This window comes from Rhinoraja longicauda, chromosome 12 (genome assembly GCF_053455715.1).
Source record: "Rhinoraja longicauda isolate Sanriku21f chromosome 12, sRhiLon1.1, whole genome shotgun sequence".
Lineage (NCBI taxonomy): Eukaryota > Metazoa > Chordata > Chondrichthyes > Rajiformes > Arhynchobatidae > Rhinoraja > Rhinoraja longicauda.
Genome location: NC_135964.1, coordinates 11,552,498 through 11,572,358, shown reverse-complemented (window position 1 = coordinate 11,572,358; position 19,861 = coordinate 11,552,498). Strand labels below are relative to the sequence as shown.

At 41.4% G+C, this 19,861-nt stretch overlaps 1 protein-coding gene across 1 annotated transcript in view; it reads left to right on the top strand.

The window, feature by feature from the left end:
• LOC144598644 (transmembrane protease serine 9) overlaps positions 1-19,861 on the top strand; it is a 117,088-nt gene that overhangs the window by 49,422 nt on the left and 47,805 nt on the right. The window contains exons 20-25 of the mRNA XM_078408854.1: positions 4,947-5,196; positions 7,810-7,937; positions 15,311-15,378; positions 17,993-18,177; positions 18,739-18,777; positions 19,606-19,792. Of these exons, the coding sequence (XP_078264980.1) occupies positions 4,947-5,196; positions 7,810-7,937; positions 15,311-15,378; positions 17,993-18,177; positions 18,739-18,777; positions 19,606-19,792 (857 nt within the window). The remainder of the gene's footprint in view (positions 1-4,946; positions 5,197-7,809; positions 7,938-15,310; positions 15,379-17,992; positions 18,178-18,738; positions 18,778-19,605; positions 19,793-19,861) is intronic.

The window sequence follows — 19,861 nt, the reverse complement described above, 5'->3', positions numbered from 1 at the left end:
CTATTTGGTGCCATCTAAAATATCATGGTGTCTGCATGTTAAACACAGCTGCCCCGTTGAGAGGAGTCAAAGTAGAGGAAGATGAAACTCAGCAGATCAATGACATCTATGGAGCGAGGGAGAGAAAAACTGAATTAATTTTATTGGTGTTAACGGTTTGTTTCTCGCCATTTCCAGTTGACTTTTTTATATCGGGTGCATCAAAGTGTTCCAGCAGTTCTTTTCCTCTCTACTGCCCTCATTTACCTGTCCTAACAGAAGCTGCCTAATCTGCTGAGTTTTTCCAGCATTTCCTGTTGTTATTTCAGGAGTGCAGCATCGGCAGCCTTTAAATTTAGATTTATTATTGTCACATGTACCCGAGGTACAGAGAAAAGCTTTGTTTTGCATGCTATCCAATCAGATCAGATCAGATAACACTACATAAAAACATGGCTGATGTTAATGCAGCCTAGCTAAGTGTGAAGTCATGCCTTTTGGAGCAAAGGCGTAGACTATTTTCTAAATGGGGAGAGAATTCAGAAATCGGAGGTGCAAAGGGACTTGGGAGCGCTGGTACAAGATTCTCAAATAGTTAATTTGCAAGTTGAATCAGTAGTAAGGAAAGCAAACACAATGCTAGCAATTATTTCAAGAGGACTAGAATACAAAAATAGGGATGTAATGCTGAGGCATAATAAGGCACTGGTCAGACCACATTGGGAGTATTGTGAGCAGTTATTACCCTATATCTGAGGATATAGGTGCTGGCGCTGGAGGGGGTCCAGAGGGGGTTTGTGAGAATGATCCCGGGAATGAGTGGGTTACAATATGATGAGCGTTTGACGGCACTGGGCCTGTACTCGCTGGAGTTCAGAAGGATGAGGGGAGACATTGAAACTTACCGAATAGTAAAAGACATGGATAGAGTGGATGTGGAGAGGATGTTTCCACTAGTGGGAGAGTCTTGGGCCAGAGGTCATAGCCTTAGAATTAAAGGATGTTCCTTTAGGAAGGAGATGAGGAGGAATTTCTTTATTCAGAGGATAGTAAATCTGTGCAATTCCTCACCACAGAAGGCTGTGGAGGCCGTCAATGGATATTTTTAAGGCAGAGATAGATTGTTGATTAGTACGGGTGTCCGGGGTTATGGTGAAAAGGCAGAATTAAATGGGAATTACAATAAGAGGGAAAGATGAATCAGCCATGATTGAATGGTGGAATAGACTTGATGGGACAAATGGCCAAATTCTGTTCCTATCAATTATGAACAATCAAGTGAAACTCAAGTACAATAGTTAGAGAAAAGGGGAAGATACAGAGTGCAGAATATAGTTCTGAGCATTGTAGCACACCAGTTCCATGGGCAAAGTCCAATGTCTACAAAGGGGTAGAGGTGCATCAGACAGTACCCCAGCTTCTCGAAAGACCGTTCAGAAGCCTGATAACAGAGGGGAAGAATCTATTCCCGAGTCTGGTGGTGTGCATCAGGTCAGCAGCTCTGCAGAATATCCATGTATTCGTGTTTTCCCTTTCATTACAGCATAAGAAACAGAATCAGTAGTAGGCCATTCAGCCCTTGATGCTGTAGGTGTCATTCCGAAAGATCATGGCTGATCTATCATAGAACCAATCCATATTCTTTGATTCCTTTAATGTTAATTTCTGATTTAAATGAACTAACCAACCATCTCTGCACAGCCCCCTTGACGAGAGAATTCCATACATTTGCTCCCTCAGGTTGAAGGTTCTGAAGGCTGATCATTTACATTGTGGACTATTTTGCTTCAATTCTGTATGTCAAGTATTCGCAGGAGTTTTGAAGGATGAGAGAGGGGACCTCATTGAAACTTAATGAAGGCCTGGTTAGTGTGCATGTGGAGAGGATGTTTCTATTAGTGGGAATGTCTGGGATCAGAGGGCACTTCTTTTCAGAATAAGAGGATGTACCTTAAATAAGATGAGGAGCAATTTCTTTAGTCGGAGGGTGTTGAATCTGTGGAATTCATTGCTATAAATGGTTGTGGAGGCCGTCATTGGATATTTTAAGGTGGTGATTAACAGAGTCTTGATTAATAATAGTGTCAAAGGTTATAGGGAGAAGGCAGGAGAATGGGGTTGAGAGGGATAGATACATCAGCCATGATTGAATGGCATAGACACGATGAGCCGAATGGCCTACTTCTGCTCCTATGACTTATGAAGTCCTTTGAGAACTCTATGTTTCATTTTCCTAAGCACAAGACAGTAAAGGCCCAGTCTGCTTAATCCCTTCTCGTGTGACAAACCTTCGTCGAGTAAGGCATTTTGACAAGGATACTCAGTAGTAAGGCATTTGACACACTCGCTCATGGTAGGCTGATTTGGGAGTTGCTTGGGATCCACAGTGACTTGATGGTTTTGATTCACAACTAGCCTGGCCATAGAAGACTGAGAGTAATGGTGGAAGGGTCTTACTCTGGCTGGGACGCTGGGACCAGTGGTGTTCTGCAAGGATCTGTGCGAGAACCTTCTTTGTTGGTGATTTATATAAATGACTTGGACAAAAATGTGGATGAGTTGTTTAGTAAGTTTCCAGGCAACACAGCAATTGGTGGAGTTGCAGACAGTGAAGAGGGCTGTCAAAGGTTACAGAAAGATATAGATTAATTATAGATATGGACGGAGAAATGGCAGATGGAGTTTATTCCAGGCAAATGTGAGATGTTACAATTAGGGAGGTCAGATATAAGGGGAAAGTATACAGTTAATGGCAGGACCTTTGACAGCATTGCTGTATAGAGACATTTTGGGGTCCACATTTGCCTGAAAGTAGCAATACAAGATTGTAAAGAAGGCATATGGTATGGTTGCCTTCATCAGTCAAAGCATTGAGTATAAGAGTCATGACGTCCTCCAGCAGTTTGTTTTTTGACACAAATATTCTTGTTACTCCAAATATTTGGAAGCATACCCAGAAATGAACTCTGAACTCCCTGAATGTGAGTTATGTGTACTCTACAGAACAAGATTTATGGATTGGTGCCATTAAACCCCAATCACGTGAATTAGTAGCTATTTGCCATCAGGCGAAACAACAGATCCGCTAAATTAGGCAAAAATATCAATCTATTTTACTCCTCAGATGACAATTTATCTTCAAGTACAAAATGTAACACTTGGATTAAGGACAAATATGTTGAGTTGCGCCAATCCTAGCCAATCTCTTTGTGAATTCCCACAAAGTGTCTAACTGTTGGGTGTCATCTGCAGAGTTTGCTCCTCGTTCAGGTTTATCTCCTTTGCTTTGATACTTATTGGATCTGGTAAATGGACAGCTCTTTCTTTCATCAAGGGCAACTCCATGTTAGGGCAGAGCAGTTTCTATGCAACACGGGTGATAATATAGAAATAACATCTCAGATGAAGAGTGGAGTGAAGCTTCTTTCAGTTTTACAGGATCTATTGGAGAGGATACCTTAGCTGCATTTGGTCTTCTTGTGATGTGATTCAGTTCTTCCTATACAATCTGAAGGTGACACAGATGATACAGATCTGGAGATGGTACATGTATTGCCTGAACCATTACCAATGGATTTCTTGTCCTCAGTCCTTAACAGTATATTCCTCACAGCAATTATTTTGATCAGTAAAATGGTCATAGAAACAGGCTCTTCAGTCAAACTCATGCATGGCCCATCCAAGCTGGTCCCATTTGTCCATGTTTGGCCCATATCTCTCTCTAAATCTGTCCTATTTATTTACCAGTCCAAATGTCTCTTAAATGTTATTGCACCTTCCATAACTACTTCCTGTGGCAGCTCATTTCACTTACCCACCACCCTCTGTGTGGAAAAGCTGCCCCTCTGGTTCATTAAATTTTTCCCATTTCACTTTAAATCTTTGTCCTCTGGTTCTTGATTCCCATATCCTGGGTAAGAGTCTGTGTATTCACCCTATCTAATCCCCACACGAACGTATTTACTTCTGTAAGATCACCCCTCAGCCACCTGCACTCCAAGGAATAAAGTCCTAGGCTGCCCAACCTCTCCCTGTAGCTCAGGCCCTTGAGTCCTTGCAACATTCTCATAAATCTTCTTTGCACTCTTTTCAGCTTAGTGAAATCATTCCTATAGCTGTGTGACCAAACTGAACACAATACTCCCAGTCATTAATTTATTTATAAGGTTCTGGGAGCTTATCTGGTTTACACTTCAGTAACTGGTTACGCTAGTGTAAAGAAAATAAATTCTGTAACCTTGCTTATTGTTCCAAGAGTTAAGAGTGTTTAATTGTCAAATGTACCGACAATGGAATATTAAAATCCTTACTTGCTGCGGCTTAACAGGCCTGTAAAGCAAATAACACACAGATGATGTATAATAAACAACAATGCAATAAATTAATAATTTATAATAGTAATACTAGGTAGCCATAATAGTGCAAATCGGAAGTCTGTTGTGCAATTAAAGACACAGTCCATTGAAGATTAATGCTGAGATTAATGTTGTACAGTGGTTCAATAGCCCTGACGTTGCTGGGAAGACGTTGTCCTTTAACCTGGAGGTCATGATTTTCAGTCTCCTGTATCACCTTCCCAATTGTAGCAGGGAGATGAGAATGTGGCCAGGGTTGCGTTGGTCTTTGATGATATTGGCTGCCTTTTAGGAGGAAGTACCTCCCCCGGACCCCTTTGGCGAGGGGAGGGGTACCTCATGGACTGGGCAGTGTTTACTACTCTCTGCAGTTTCCTTTGTTCCATTTCAGGACTTGCATAATAAAATATACATTAACTTTTGATTTTTATGTGACCTATGCACTGTATCTTTTAACCATTGAACTACATTCTATATACTAGCAGTAAATGTAAATTTTAGAAAATAATAAATTTATACTTTATCCAATATCTGAATAACAAGATGATATTGATTATCAAAGGGTTAGTTGCTGTGACATCCGAATGATATCATTTGTACAATCGTTTTCAGACAAATCCTGCATTTCTAACCACACCGGACTATACAACGAGGCAGAATTTTCCCTCAACATGCCCGACATTATGCCATGGAGCTTTGAATACAGATGTCCCAACACACACTGCGAAGCTTTACAAACGGCCAGCAACTGGTCTAGAGGAAGCATATGTGAAGAGATGTTGTCTATCAAAGGTTGTTGTGATAGTGCTTACAATATTGGTGACTTCGGGAGGAGTTGCAGCCATTCTGTGGTACTTTCTCTGTAAGTAAAACAAATGTTCTCAAGTTCCCACTGACATTTAATTCATCAGCCTTTATGTAGTCAATAGGTGAATAAATGTTTTAACCGATATGAAACAGTGTTGAAATCTCCAGAATAGACTAGATTTTGGTCAAATGGTTCTATTCACATAAACCCATTCATGGAAGTATATCTCAATGTAGCACACATCATGTCTGTTTCTGACAGACAGACAGATGCTGACAGCATCTGGAGTAACTCAGCGGGTCAGAGAACTGTGGAGGGAATGGACAATCAATGCTTTGGGTCGGAAGCCTTTCTCTAGACTGAAACATTGTCCCACTGAATCTATCTCCTCAGGCACCGACTCTATCTTGTCCTCCCCTTTGTAAACAAAAATCAAGGGGTCCCTCTGCTCACTTGCCCACCCCTCGACTGAAGCCGCCCTGAGAAGTCCTGCTGCTCACCCATACAAGGACCAAGGCACTGTGTAGGTTCCCACCGCTATTCCCTTCTGCTGGTCACACACATAACACCCCCATCCACCTCTGATCTCCACAAATTCACAACTCTCTGGGTGAAAAAGTTTCTTCTCACCTCAGTTTTAAATGGCCTCCCATTTATTCTTAGACTGTGGCCCCTGGTTCTGGACTCCCCCAACATTGGGAACATTTTTCCTGCATCTAGCTTGTCCAGTTCTTTTATAATTTTATACGTATCTACAAGATCCCTTTCTCATTCTTCTAAACTCATCCTTCTAAACTCCAGTGAATACAAGCCCAGTCTTTCCAATCTTTCCTCATATGACAGTCCTGCCATCCCAGGAATTAACCTCATGAACCTACACTGCACTGCCTCAATAGCAAGGACGTCCTTCCTCAAATTAGGAGACCAAAACTGCACACAATACTCCAGATGTGGTCTCACCAGGGCCCTCTACAACTGCAGAAGGACCTCTTTGCTCCTATACTCAAATCCTCTCGTTATGAAGGCCAACATGCCATTAGCTTTCTTCACTGCCTGCTGTACCTGCATGCTTTCAGGGACTGGTGTACTTGCTGAGACCAGACGGCAACTCTCCCCCTAGATCATCACCCCACCAATGAAAATCAAGCCACTGTCTCCCAGATGCTCACAGATTTCATCACTTCAGGAGATCTTTTCTCCGCAACCTTCATCCTGATAGTTCTCCAAGCCCACACTGCCTATGCCTATCTACTATCCGAGATCCACAAGCAGGAATGCCCTGGTACGTCTATTGTAGCTACCTATTCCTGCCCCACTGAAACTATCTCCTCATAACTCGACTCTCTCTCATCCCCCTTGTACCATCAAGAGTCTAGATGACGAGTGTCAACCCAGCATGTCATCAGACCATTCCCTCCACAGAGCCTGCCTGACCCGCTGAGTTTCAGCAGCTGCCCTCCTTTTTTTTGCTACAGATTCCAGCATCTGCAATCTCTTGTATCACTACTGTGATGTTTGCCATTCAAATTGGTTTGATCTACAGGTTATTTTAAGCTTCTTATATAGAAACATAGGAAATAGGTGTAGGAGTAGGCCATTCAGCCCTTCCAGCCTGCACCGCCATTCAATATGATCATGGCTGATCATCCAACTCAGTATCCTGTACCTGCCTTCTCCCCATACCCCCTGATCCCTTTAGCCACAAGGGCCACATCTAACTCCCTCTTAAATATAGCCAATGAACTGGCCTCAACTACCTTCTGTGGCAGAGAATTCCACAGATTCACCACTCTCTGTGTGAAAAAAAACTTTCTCATCTCGGTCCTAAAAGACTTCCCCCTTATCCTTAAACTGTGATCCCTTGTTCTGGACTTCCCCAACATCGGGAACAATCTTCCTGCATCTAACCTGTCCAACCCCTTAAGAATTTTGTACGTTTCTATAAGATCCCCCCTCAATCTTCTAAATTCCAGCGAGTACAAGCCGAGTCTATCCAGTCTTTCTTCATATGAAAGTCCTGCCATCCCAGGAATCAATCTGGTGAACCTTCTCTGTACTCCCTCTATGGCAAGAATATCTTTCCTCAGATGGTATATAATGTGATGTTAGCGTCATCATCTTTTACATGGCTTTACATTTACCAAAACTGTAATGTGTTTTATTATTTAAGAGTGGTTGCTGGATATGTTATATAAATGTGTGATTGATTTCCAAAGCTAGATTCCAGTCACATTTTTATAGTTTTTGATTTTTCAGAAATAGCCTTAATTTAACAGAGAATAGAGTCATACAGCACGGAAACAGGCCTTGCTGACAAGATACTTCATCTAAGCTGGTCCCATGTGCCTGTGTTTGGCCTAGATCCCTCCAGAATGAGATTCTGATTGATTTTGGAATGACCTTTGTCACGTTTGGTCCTTTTTGTGGAGCATTGTTTAAGTATTCATAATAATATCGGTCCCCGAATTGTCACCTATCCGTGTCCTCTAGAGATGCTGCCTGAGACTCCAGCACTTTGTCATTTGTTTTTCTTTTTAAATTAAGTTGGTCACTTACTGTGATTGTAGTTCCAGCATCTACCATCAAGAATGAATAAGCTTTACACACATGCAACTTCTGAATTCTGCAATGGTCAACTAATTTTTTGCATTCTGTCAAATCCAACAGATGAGACTCCAAATAGTAGAGTTTACTTCAGTGGTTCCATACGTCTGCTAAATGTCCTCTTCAATTCTACATTAACAGACAGCAAATCCCATGAGTTCCTACACTTAGCCAAGCAGATTGAGGAACCAGTAAGTAACATTCTATCATGAAAGGTTTGTATAGATTTTTTTCATTCATAGGTGCAGTCCATTTTAAAGAAGAACATGTAGTGTTATGGTCACAAATCAGATTAACATTTCAAAGTACTAAAAGTTAATAGAATAAACAATTTTGGCTGCAGATTAATCTAGGCACAAATTGCACATGATTTTTTTTTCTCTGATATCTAAAGTGAAATTATGGATTAAAGTTTGCACCTAAACAAATTACCTCGTCATGCATGTACAATCTTTTATCAGCCGGCATAATTAAATGGTAACATTTTGTCCCTGTTATAATAAAAGTTATTCTTTGATGTATTTAGGGTAGTGTCCTACTACAGTCTTTTTAATTCATCTGAAAACCGGTTAACCACCAAAACAGAGCTTTTTTACCGATCAACCACTTGTGAGTAATATGAATGAAAATGGCTTGAGAGGGTAAACTGCATTATTTACCAGTTTTATCAATGTACAATAATTAATTTTTAGTTGATCAATCATTTAGGAATATTTAAGAATTTTAGAGGATATAAACGCATGGCATTTGCACCAAAAAAATATCTAGCTTAATTTGAAAAGTCTCCTTGAATGATTAAGGATGATGTCATTGATTAAGGGTATGACATCATTGAATGACGTAATTAAGGTCCAGTCAACCTGTGCTCAACGTGTCTGCTATTTTGATCTGCCGGTGTGGTCAGTTTTGAGGGTAAACCAAGTTTAAGCCAGCATTGATTTATATTCAACACAGCTAGTGCTCAATCTCCCTGTCTGGGTTGGATAATGTCAGAGCTATTCCTTGTGAAGGTGTGTGCCAGTACAGTGCAGTGTCACCTCTTTAAAAAGTTTAATGCCATTATTTCATTTTCCGGCCATGCAATACAAATGTTTATTAATCCTGTTGTAATAAAGAAAAATTGGTGTAAGTGTACCATCATTGTCAATGTTCTCAACTCATGGTGTTGACAATGATCAATGTTCACAACTTCATGGTGGCCATGAAGTGTGTCTACTCTAAACATGAACATCAACCTCTCCTACAGGGAGGGTATAATACAATGTCTTCAGTGGATTATCGTTGTGTGGATCGGCTATGTACCTCACTGGGGTATTGGTGGTAGTGAATGTTGTACTCTTGGTTTGAATGGCGCACTTTTCTTGATTAAATATTTGGCAGTGTGAGAAGTGTGGGGTTTGAGGTTGTTCTCGTGAATGAAGATGCGGTGGCGACCACGTGAAGGTCGGCCACAATCCTGACTGATGGAGATTAGTGTTAAATGAGTCATATGGATGAGGTACACTGAGTATTGCAGAATAACACTCAAGTCCTGGGTGGGATAGAGTTGGAGTTATACAGCAGGGAAATAAGCCCCTTGGCCTGTCTTGTTCATACCGACCTGTGATATCTTGTGATATCTTGAGCTCAGACACAGAATAACAAGTTAACTCACTGCTGACCGGAACATGGCTGCACAGCTGTACTGTGGTTTATTCAATCATTTACAATCCTCCAACCAAAGGTGGCGCTATTACAACTCCTTCCACCCTAATTTAAAAAAATTATTATTTGTGGACATTTTGTTTTGAATATAACCAACGGTATGAAATTATTACAATCTTGCCTGATAGTTTACTTTTATATAACCTGAATAAAATGAGGGCATCATGCATATATGTTGCATATACAATGATATGTGCATTTCAGGAAATAACTTCACAAATTTAACCTAACCACTGGGTTTCTCCTTCTTTCTGGACATCTTCCCTGACCAAAAGTTTCTGACTGTTTAGAACCACTTGAACTCATTTTTAATCGAGTCAAGCCTTCCTTTTGACCTACATTCATAGATTCCAGTCCATCAGTCAATTTTGTTTGACTGTCAACCCCACTTGAACCTCCATTTTCAGGCTGATTCAAACTCTCACTAACTTGTGTACCTTCTTGTACCATTTCTGGTTCATCTGGTACCTGTACTTGGGTGGTAACCCAATTATCTGACTCATCTAATTGGTCTGATTTCAACCCTGTCTGTGCTTACATAGGCATGACATGGTCAATGTGTACTTTTCTCACCTTTCCACTTCCAAACATCTTGACCAAGTATGTCCGTGGTCCGCACTTTCTCACTACTCTTCCAGGTAACCACTTCACCCACTTGTGATGATGGTTTTTCACCTTTACCTTCTGATTCAACTCAACACTCATTTCCTTTACTCTACTTCCGTCATGATATGCTTTTTGTTTCTCCTGTTTTTCTTCTATTGTTTGAGCCAAGTTTGGTTTCAACAGTGAAAACCTTGTTCTGGGTTTTCTTTTCAAGAACAGTTCAGCTGGTGTTTGACCAGTAGTGGTGTGAGGTGTGTTTTGATATGTAATCAGAAAGTTAGCCAGTTTGTGAAACAAAGACAACTGTCTTTTCTTTGGTTTTGGATCCAGCAGTTGTTTGACTAATGTACGCTTCACAATTTGCACTGTGCGTTGTGCGGCTCCATTGGAAGCGGGGTGGTATGGAGCTACTCTAGTGTGTTTTACAGCATTCCCTTTCATGAATTGTGCAAACACTTGTGAACAGAATTGTGGTCCGTTATCAGACACAATTTCCTCTGGAAATCCATAGGACGCAAACAACCCTCGCAAAATGTCTATTGTTTTGCTGGATGTCGTTTTTTTCATCGAAAACACCTCAACCCACTTGGAGTGACTATCAATCACAATGAACAATTGTTGTCCATCTAACTCTGCAAAGTCAATGTGTAATCTTTGCCACACTCTAACCGGCCATTTCCATGGCTGTAGCGGTACTGTGGGTGGATTATTTCCAACTGCTTGACATGTGCTACACTCTTTCACTGTTTGTTCTATGTCCTTATCTAGACCAGGCCACCATAGATAGCTTCTAGCTAGACTCTTTGTTAGACACATTCCCAAATGCTGATCATGAAGATCTTCTAGCAATTTTACTCCATATTTTTCAGGTATTACAACTCTCGCTCCCCACATGACACAACCTTGGTCTACTGAGAGTTTGTTCCTACGTACAAAGAATGGTTTCAGTTCTGCCTCTGAATTCGGCAATTTGTTTGGCCATCCATTTGTAATATATTCCTGCACTCTTGACAAAAATCTGTCAGTGCGAGTAGCCTTCTGAATGTCCCCTGATGTGATAGGTAACTCATCTACATGAGAGAACTAAAACAAGTCCTCTCTGTTTGGGGTAACCTCCGATTCCAAAGGTAATCTAGACATGGCATCAGCATTGCTGTGCTCTGCTGCCTTACGATACTGAATATCATACTGGTATGCAGACAATATCAATGCCCATCTTTGCATTCTGGCTGCTGCCAGAGTTGGTCTGTGTGCTTTTGGATTTAGGATCATTGTCAATGGCTGGTGATCTGTCTCGATTACAAACCTTCTACCATACAAGTATTTGTGAAACCTTCTAACGGCAAAAATCAATGCAAGAGCCTCTCGCTCTATTTGCGTATAATTTCTCTCACTTGCATTGAGTGTTCTAGACGCAAATGCTATTGGCCTTTCCTCTCCATTTTCCAACACATGAGGGATCACAGCACCAACACCGTATGGTGAAGCATCACATGCTAACTTCATTGGCTTATTGACATCGTAATGAACAAGCATTGGACTCTCTGCCAACTGAGCTTTACATGACTTGAAAACTTGATCACATTTACGTGTCCACTTCCATGGTACATCTTTTCTCATAAGCTCATTCAAGGGATATAAACAGGTGGACAGATTTGGCACAAAATTCCCATAATAATGCACTAATCCTAAAAAGGATCGGATCTCAGATATGTTTCTGGGAGTGGGCGCATTTTTGATCGCATCAACTTTACCCTTGGTGGGGTGTAGACTATCCTTGTCTATCTTATGACCCAAGTACTCTACCGAGTTCTGAAAGAACTCACATTTCTGTGCCTTCACTCTTACACTGTGTGTTTCAAGTCATTTGAGTACCACTTCCAACCTTTCATCATGTGTCTGCCTGTCAGGGGCTGAGATGAGGATGTCATCCAAGTAACACACCACACCTTCAATTCCCTCTAGAATTTGTGTCATTACCCCTTGAAAAATCCCTGGGGCTGACGATATACCAAATGGAAGCCTATTGAACTGAAACAATCCCAAATGCGTGTTAATAGTTTGCTTGGATTTAGATTCGTCATCTACACCTAACTGCAAGTAGGCATTTGTCAAGTCCATTTTTGTGAAGACTTGGCTGCCTGTGAGAGTGCTAAACAAATCCTCTGCCATTGGTAGGGTATCTGGTATGCTATCTTCAAGTACCTGGTTTACGGTCACCTTATAATCCCCACAAAATCAAACACTACCATCAGGTTTAGGTACAACTACAATGGGTGTTGCCCATTCACTATTTTCTACCTTACTGATAATGTTCTCAGCTTCAAGTCTTTTCAGTTCTTTCTCAACCTTGTCCTTAAGAGCATACGGCACAACCCGTGGTTTGCAATGCACTGGCGTTGCATCCTGCTTCACGCATACTTTCGCCTTGTACCCCTTGATTGGCTCTCCCTGGTCGCTAAACATCTTCGGATGTTGCTTGATTACGTCCTCTGGACACTTGAATTCTTCACGAATGAGGAATATCTCGTTCCAGTTAAGTTTCAAGATGTGCAGCCAATTCCGACCTAGCAACGCAGGATTATCTCCCTTTACAACTACGAGGGGCAACTCCGCCTGTTGCTCCTTATACCTAACTGGTACATGTACGCATCCTAACACTGGAATCTTCTCTCCAGAGTAACCACGTAGCTCGATTCGCTTCGCTTCCAAAGGAATTTGACTCAGCTTCTCCCGATACACAAATTCTGGAATCACGCTCACAGATGCTCCTGTGTCGACTTCCATGCTAACATGAGCTCCATTCAACTGGACTTGCATGGACACATTCTTTGTCTTCTGGTTTACTAGCTCATTGCTGCAGATGGTGTATATCTCGAGAAGTTCTTCCTCTACCTGCAGATGATCCACAGAATGCAGCTTACTTGTTGTTAAACTTTTTTTCTGCTTAGCCTTTCGACAAGCCTTCACTAGGTGTCCCATCTTGTGACACGAGTAACACTCTGCCTTAAGAACGGACAAGACTGTACTAGATGTGAGCCCAAACAGCGATAGCATGACTTTGCAGTCGTCTTGCTACCCTTCCATGGAGAACGATTCTCTAATGTCTTTGTCGACTTATCCATCTTTAGTTTGCTGGACTGCAGCTTGTTCAACTCTTCCACTGGTTGTCTAGAAGTTGTCCTGACTTCTCTAGAACCCCTTTCTGCCATATCCATTGATAAAGCAGTTTTACAAGATGTTTCAAAGGTCAGGTCATACACCGTCATCAGCTTACTTCGGATCTACTCACTTCTCAGTCCACACACGAAACGGTCTCTTAACGCCCGGTCTCGGAAATTTCCAAAATGACAATGAATTGATAACCTCTTGAGCGTCACGATAAAGTTACTAATATCCTCCTCTGGAAGTTGGCATCTCGTTCCAAAACAATAGCTTTCAGCTATTTCTAAGGGCTTAGGGTCATAATGTTCTGTTAACTTCTTCAGAATATCCTTCAAAGGCATGTCCTTTGGTTTGGCTGGAGCTAATAAATTCTTTATTGTATCATAAACATCGGGACCCATTTCAGTGAGAAAAATTGCTCTTTTCCTAGTTTGAGTTGCTTCATTCAACCGTCTTGATTCTGCATCAGAAACGTTTACTTCGGTGATGTTATTTGCAGCAAAAAACATCTCTAAACGTTCGATGTATGCACTGAACGTTGCCCGGCTTTGCTAGAACTCACCCAATCTTCCGATATATTCACTGGGCACCGCCATTTTAGATGATTATTTTTTTAACAATCTTACAGAATTCAACTTTGTGACCCGATTTCCAGCTTTCCTTGACACCAAAAGTTATACAACCTTCTCCATGCCTCTGTAGAATTCCTTATCTACACAAACAAGTAAAGCTGGGGAATCGACGATCCCATCCTCGTCGCCAATTTGTGATATCTTCAGCTCAGACACAGAATAACAAGTTAACTCACTGCTGACTGGAACATGACTGCCCAGCTGTATTGTGGTTTATTCAATCATTTACAATCCTCCAACCAAAGGTGGCGCTATTACACGACCAAGTTGGTCTATTGGATGAGTCCCATTTGCCTGCATTTGGCCCACATCCCTCTCAACCTGTTCTGTCCACATCTCTGTCCGAATGTCTTTTATATATTTGTGGATGTTTTGAATTTCCCGAGGCATTCAGTTGTAGGCGTTGAGACCTTTGCAGCAATGAATCCATAAACCTGGGACTGAGCTCCATGCAGTGACATCAACAGGTTTTTTCTTCCTCTGTGCTTTATGTCTGAGGAATTTACTTATCTTGTGCTCTGTCCACACATTTGCCGAATACAGTGCATCATCTGAAAATCTAGCTGTTTGATCTGCTCTGTCCACAGGTAATCAGCGAGGCACCAATTCCAGCAGCATCTCTCCGAATAGGTGCAGGCTCAGGTCAAACTGAGAAATGAGAGCTACAAATGTGAGCAAAAAGCAAAATGCTGGAAGAACTCAGTAGGTCAGGCAGCATGGAATGGACAGACGACGTTTTGGGTCTGAAGAAGGGTCCCTACCTGAAGCGTCATCTGCCCATTCCCTCCACAGATGCTGCCTGGTCAATAACATCCAGAGATTTTCCAGCACTTTGTTTCTTGTTAAACAAGATCAGGACTGTGGGCAAGTTTTACCACGTCTTCATTCATGAGTACAGCCACAAAACCACACTCCGCACACTGCCAAGTGTTTATCTGTAAGAGGAGCAGCATTCAACCCGTAGTGATGGCAATGGCAATAATCAATGTGGTTAGAAATAAAAAGCCAATCAGATAGCATCCGTCACTTGAAATGTTAACTGTTTCTCCCCATAGGTGCTGCCTGAAGTGCTGAAAATTCCCACACTTTTCTGTATTCATTTCAAATTTTCAGAATATGCAGGTCATTGCTTTTCAAACAATGATTGTTAGTACTGACTAATTATTGAAATTCTGGTAATGAGAAGGCAGCAATAATTTTGTGCACAGTTTCACCAAGATCAAACGCTGTTAATTGCACTTTGTTAATCCAGTGTTTGTTTTCCAGAACCTTCCAATTTCATGCTCACAGTGAATCATTAAAAATATCAATTAATGTGATTCTCATCGGGATGAAACAATGATGATTTATTTACAGTTTGACCATAAAATAGTTACTCAGAAATAACTACAAAGTATCACAAAGCATGATGAAAAGTATTCACTTTGCAACTATATTTTATTTTATGTGTTTGGCAGTTGACTGAGATATTTGGAAGATCACAATTGAAACAAAACTTTATCAGTGTCAACGTTGTCGCCTTTAGGTAGGAATTAATCTTTTAATATGCTTTTACCATCTTAATAGAAGATTATTAGATTTAAAATGTTAATTTGTTAAAAATGTTTGAATGGATGACAGGAATCTTCAGCAAATTTTGTTCTCTCCTACACTGAACCAGAGAGCTGCAATTGATTTGTTTAATTGGTTGAAAGATATAGCATAGAAACAGGCCCTTCAGCCCATCATGTCCACGCCGACCATCGATCCCCCATTCACATATTATTTCCACATTATTCCACTTTCTCTTCCACTCATTACAGACTAGGCACAATAATAATTTTGCCCTTTCAGTTTTGGCAAACAAAAGATTTTTTTAACCAAAAAATGATAAAAATCCAAGAAGGAAAACAAACTTTAGCAGATCTCCCAAAGTCAATATAAGCCAGCAGGCAATAAGAAGAGTTACACTTGTGCAGATAGTTTAGTTAGCAAAAAGTACAAAGGCTTTTCTCCGATCATTGAGGAAAGTGAACTGCAAACCAAACAGAAACAGAAATGAGAAGGGGTAACTGAGGATTTGACCAAATGCGGAGGAAAGGGATGTAAAGGGACAGCAGGGGGATTGAGCAGGGAAGTTGAAGGTGGAGAGAAAAATCATGGCCATTTCTTTTGGGTGAAAGAATGGGGATATGCAAAAGTAATGGTGCATACGTAGGGATTTTGTGAATTATTAATATGAAATTATTAACAGTTAATGCTCAGAAACATAAAAATAGGAATTGGGGCATGAATTTACCTTTGGGCTTTGCGCTAGAGTCATACAGCAAGGAAACAGTCTCTTTGGTCCAACTCGTTCATGCTGACCAAGAGGCACCACCTAATCTGGATCCATTTGACTACATTTGGCCCATATCACTTTAAACTTTTCCCGTCCACATACCTACATGACATGTACTTTTGTTGGGCCCCATTGCACTATTTCTAATATTAGTTTCTGTTGACTTCACTAGAATCAAACAGCAGGAGGGGAATATCATGGGTGCCTGGTACTTCAGCTCATGATGCTCAGTCATAGCAATTAGAGGCAAGTGCCTTCTTCCCAAAGTCTGATGTAGTGCAGGATCAACATGTCCGTGAGGAAAGCGAAGATGACTGCATGAGACAGTGCAGGACAACAAGCAGACAGGAGCATTTTAAAAGTTTGTGGAGTTTCACTAATTATCCAAGCCATGGAAGACCATTTTGAATAAAATCAATGAGGACAGATGGCTAAGCATCATTTTGGAATTGCTTTGTATTGTGAAATCTCTGATTCCTGTCCCAAAACGTGATCACGGAGGGCATGGACAAAGTGTATACTCAGTCTTTTTTCCCAGGGTAGAGGGTTCTAAAACTAGAGGACATAGGCTGAAAGTGAGAGGGGAGAGAGGGACCTCGGGTGCAACTATTTCACTTAGAGGGTAGTTTGTATGTGGAATGAGCAGCCAGAGGAAGTCATAGAAGCGGATACAATTGTGACTTTTAAAAGATATTAGACTGTGGACCCGTTGGGCCCATTCCTCGTAGAGGGGGGGTCAGGGAAGGGGAGAGGATGTCACTGAACTCGGGCCCACCCCTCCCCCTCCATTTCCCCCATCCCTCTCTCCTCCACCCATACCCCCTCTCCTCCCCCAACCCTCTCTCCTCCCCCAACCCCCTCTCCTCCCTCCATCGCCCTCCCCTCCGTAAACCCGTTGGCGGCGAAAGCCACTTACCAGTGCCCCATGCGTGCAGCGCTGATTGGCGGCGAGCGGCAGCGGCTGGGGCCCAGCGGGAGCTGAGCCAACACTTGCCGGCGGGCAGCGCGGCGGCGGGAGCTGGGCAGCGCGGCAGTGGGAAGCGCGCACAAGATGGCAGAATGGGAGGAGGAGGAGAAGGAGAGCGGCCTCCATTTTTGTGGAGTCGTCGACGGTGGAGTCGTCGACGATGCCGTCAGTTGAAGCGGCCGTTGTCGACGACGCCGTCGGTTGAAGCGGCCGCTGATGGAGATGCGGGAGGAGGAGAAGAAGCTGCCCGCTGGGGGTTGCATTCGGGTGATGGTGCTGTGTGCTGGGTGGGAGCGGGGACTCGACGACGCTGTCGGTTGAAGCGGGCGCTCGAGGAGACGGAGGGGAATGATCAGTGGTCGGGGTGGATGACCATCTCCCTTCTGCTATGGTGATTAAGGTGATGCTAAAATTGTGGCGCTATCGTTTACCGTTTTGGCTGTAGTTCCATCACAATCTTGGAAATACATACAAATTTATATATACATGCACAAGATCTGAGTTTTAGTAATACATAGATTTGGACAGATACTGTATATGGATAGTAAGGGTTTAGAGGGATGCGGGTCGAATGCAGGCAGATGGGGCCAGACCAGTATGCCAACATGGACAGCATGAACAAGATGGGTTGAAGGGCCTGTTTCCGTCCTGTACAACTCTAACTCTATTCTAAGGCACATTGTAGTAAAACATACTGATCGTTTATACTCAATCTGAGCAGGTGCAATAGTAGTTTCCCACCAGTAAACAAACAATGTTGCTTTGAATGAACTTTGAGAATAATAGATGGTAATGTATAGATATTTGTAATGTGCCTTTTCCAATGAAATTTACTGTATTTCTTTTTCACAGTGAAGGAAGTGTGATAGCTTACTTTATGATTGCATTCAATATGGGTACAACCAGACTTCTGGAATACAGGCAGTCCCTACTTGCAGATGATGTGATTAAGGTATTGAGGAAAACAACTGACACTAATACTGCTGCAGTGTCCCTGGGAAACTTGCTTATAGATGTTAATTCCATTGACATTTATGGTACGAATTTTTCCTATGATATTAAGTTAGAGACATGATGCAAGTTATTTATCATAAATATACTTGGGCATGTGGGGATAATCATTGTGTCTACATTTGTAATCAGCCAAGTGCAAAGATTGAACACAGAAGTTTATGCTAATTAATGGGATGTACCATTCTCATTTGGTTCTTTTTCCCAGGTGAGAAAGTTGCAGAAGGTAGATTTATTAAATTTATCAGATACTGCAAACGTACTTTTACAAAGTGTTACTCGGTGGACATTTACTGTAATGCAGAAAGTTAGAATACTAACAAAGAAATGATTAAAACAATTACAAACTAAATTTTAATTTGTTTCTATGAAAACGAGAAATCAGTTCCAACTTTTCAGAGATGAGCATTGAACTATGTTTTCACAACTGAATGGTATATTGTGTGCTATTTCATTTGACAAAACCCCAACATAATTAGAAAATATTAGTGATCGTACTAATAGTCCTCTTGATTTTTTAAGTGTTTATTTTGGAACTTAGAATATTTGAATATAACATGGTTTTACTTTTGACGCTTCTGTTACAGAGACAGAACACAACACATATTCTCTATCATTGGAAGAAGGTACATATTCTTTTAAATTGTTTGCACATCAGTTTCTGCAAAGGTCCTGCGTTGTGGCCATCAGGGAGCAGCAAAATGTAGTTAAACACGTTGTCTGTTAGCACAGCAGAGAACATAACACATTAAAATGTGGACTGGTGACAAAATTGCAAATGTAATCATGGGTTATTTTTCCTAACGATATGTTTGAAAAAATTAATTGCAAAAATTGTTTTCAAATTCCTCATGATCTTAGACACCTTTATAAGATTACCCCTTCACCTCCTGCGCTTCAAGAAATAAAGTCCTAGCCTGCCCAACCTCTCCCTGTAGCTCAAGTCCTGGCAACCTTCCTGTAAATCCTTTCTGCACTGTTTCCAGCTTAATGACATCCTTCCTATAGCAGGGCGACCAAAACTGAACACAATACCCCAAATTGTCACCACCATCTTGTATAAGTGTAATATAACATCCCAACTTCTATACTTAATACCCAGACTGATGAAGGCCAATGTACCAAAACCCATTACCAACCTTCATGTAGGAACAACTGTACCTCTGATAATAACTTGCAGCTTCCCATTAGTTAATTTTTTTCAAATTTTCCAAAGTGTAAAATAGTTCATTTCTTGGGATGGGCAAAGGATATTTAGCATCCAGGAAGCTTGGAAACTCCCATAAAATCATCTTAATTGATTCATTTTATTAATCCCTCCTTGCAACTGACGTACAAGAAGACTTCATGTTCCAGTAACAGTATTTACAAATGATTTTGCAGTTGCAACAAAGAACAATGAGTCTCAATTTTGTTCCTACATGAAGTTCTTTTGATCTTATCTCACCCTTCAGCATGTCCTATGACTGATATGAGAATCCAGTGGAACCAATCTCTGCCCTGCCGCTGGGAGATAAGTGGGCCGGCAAACCACTCACTGCAGATTGTGATTAAGAAGTATTTTATGAATGGTGATTGCAGCATGAATTATATTGCACTTTATGATTCACTGGTGCCTGCAAAGAGAAAGCTAATCACAAGGTAAGGAGCAGTAAGTCACTGGGCAGCAAGGCTTCATCACAAAATCTGCACATTGGTAGTCGGATTAGG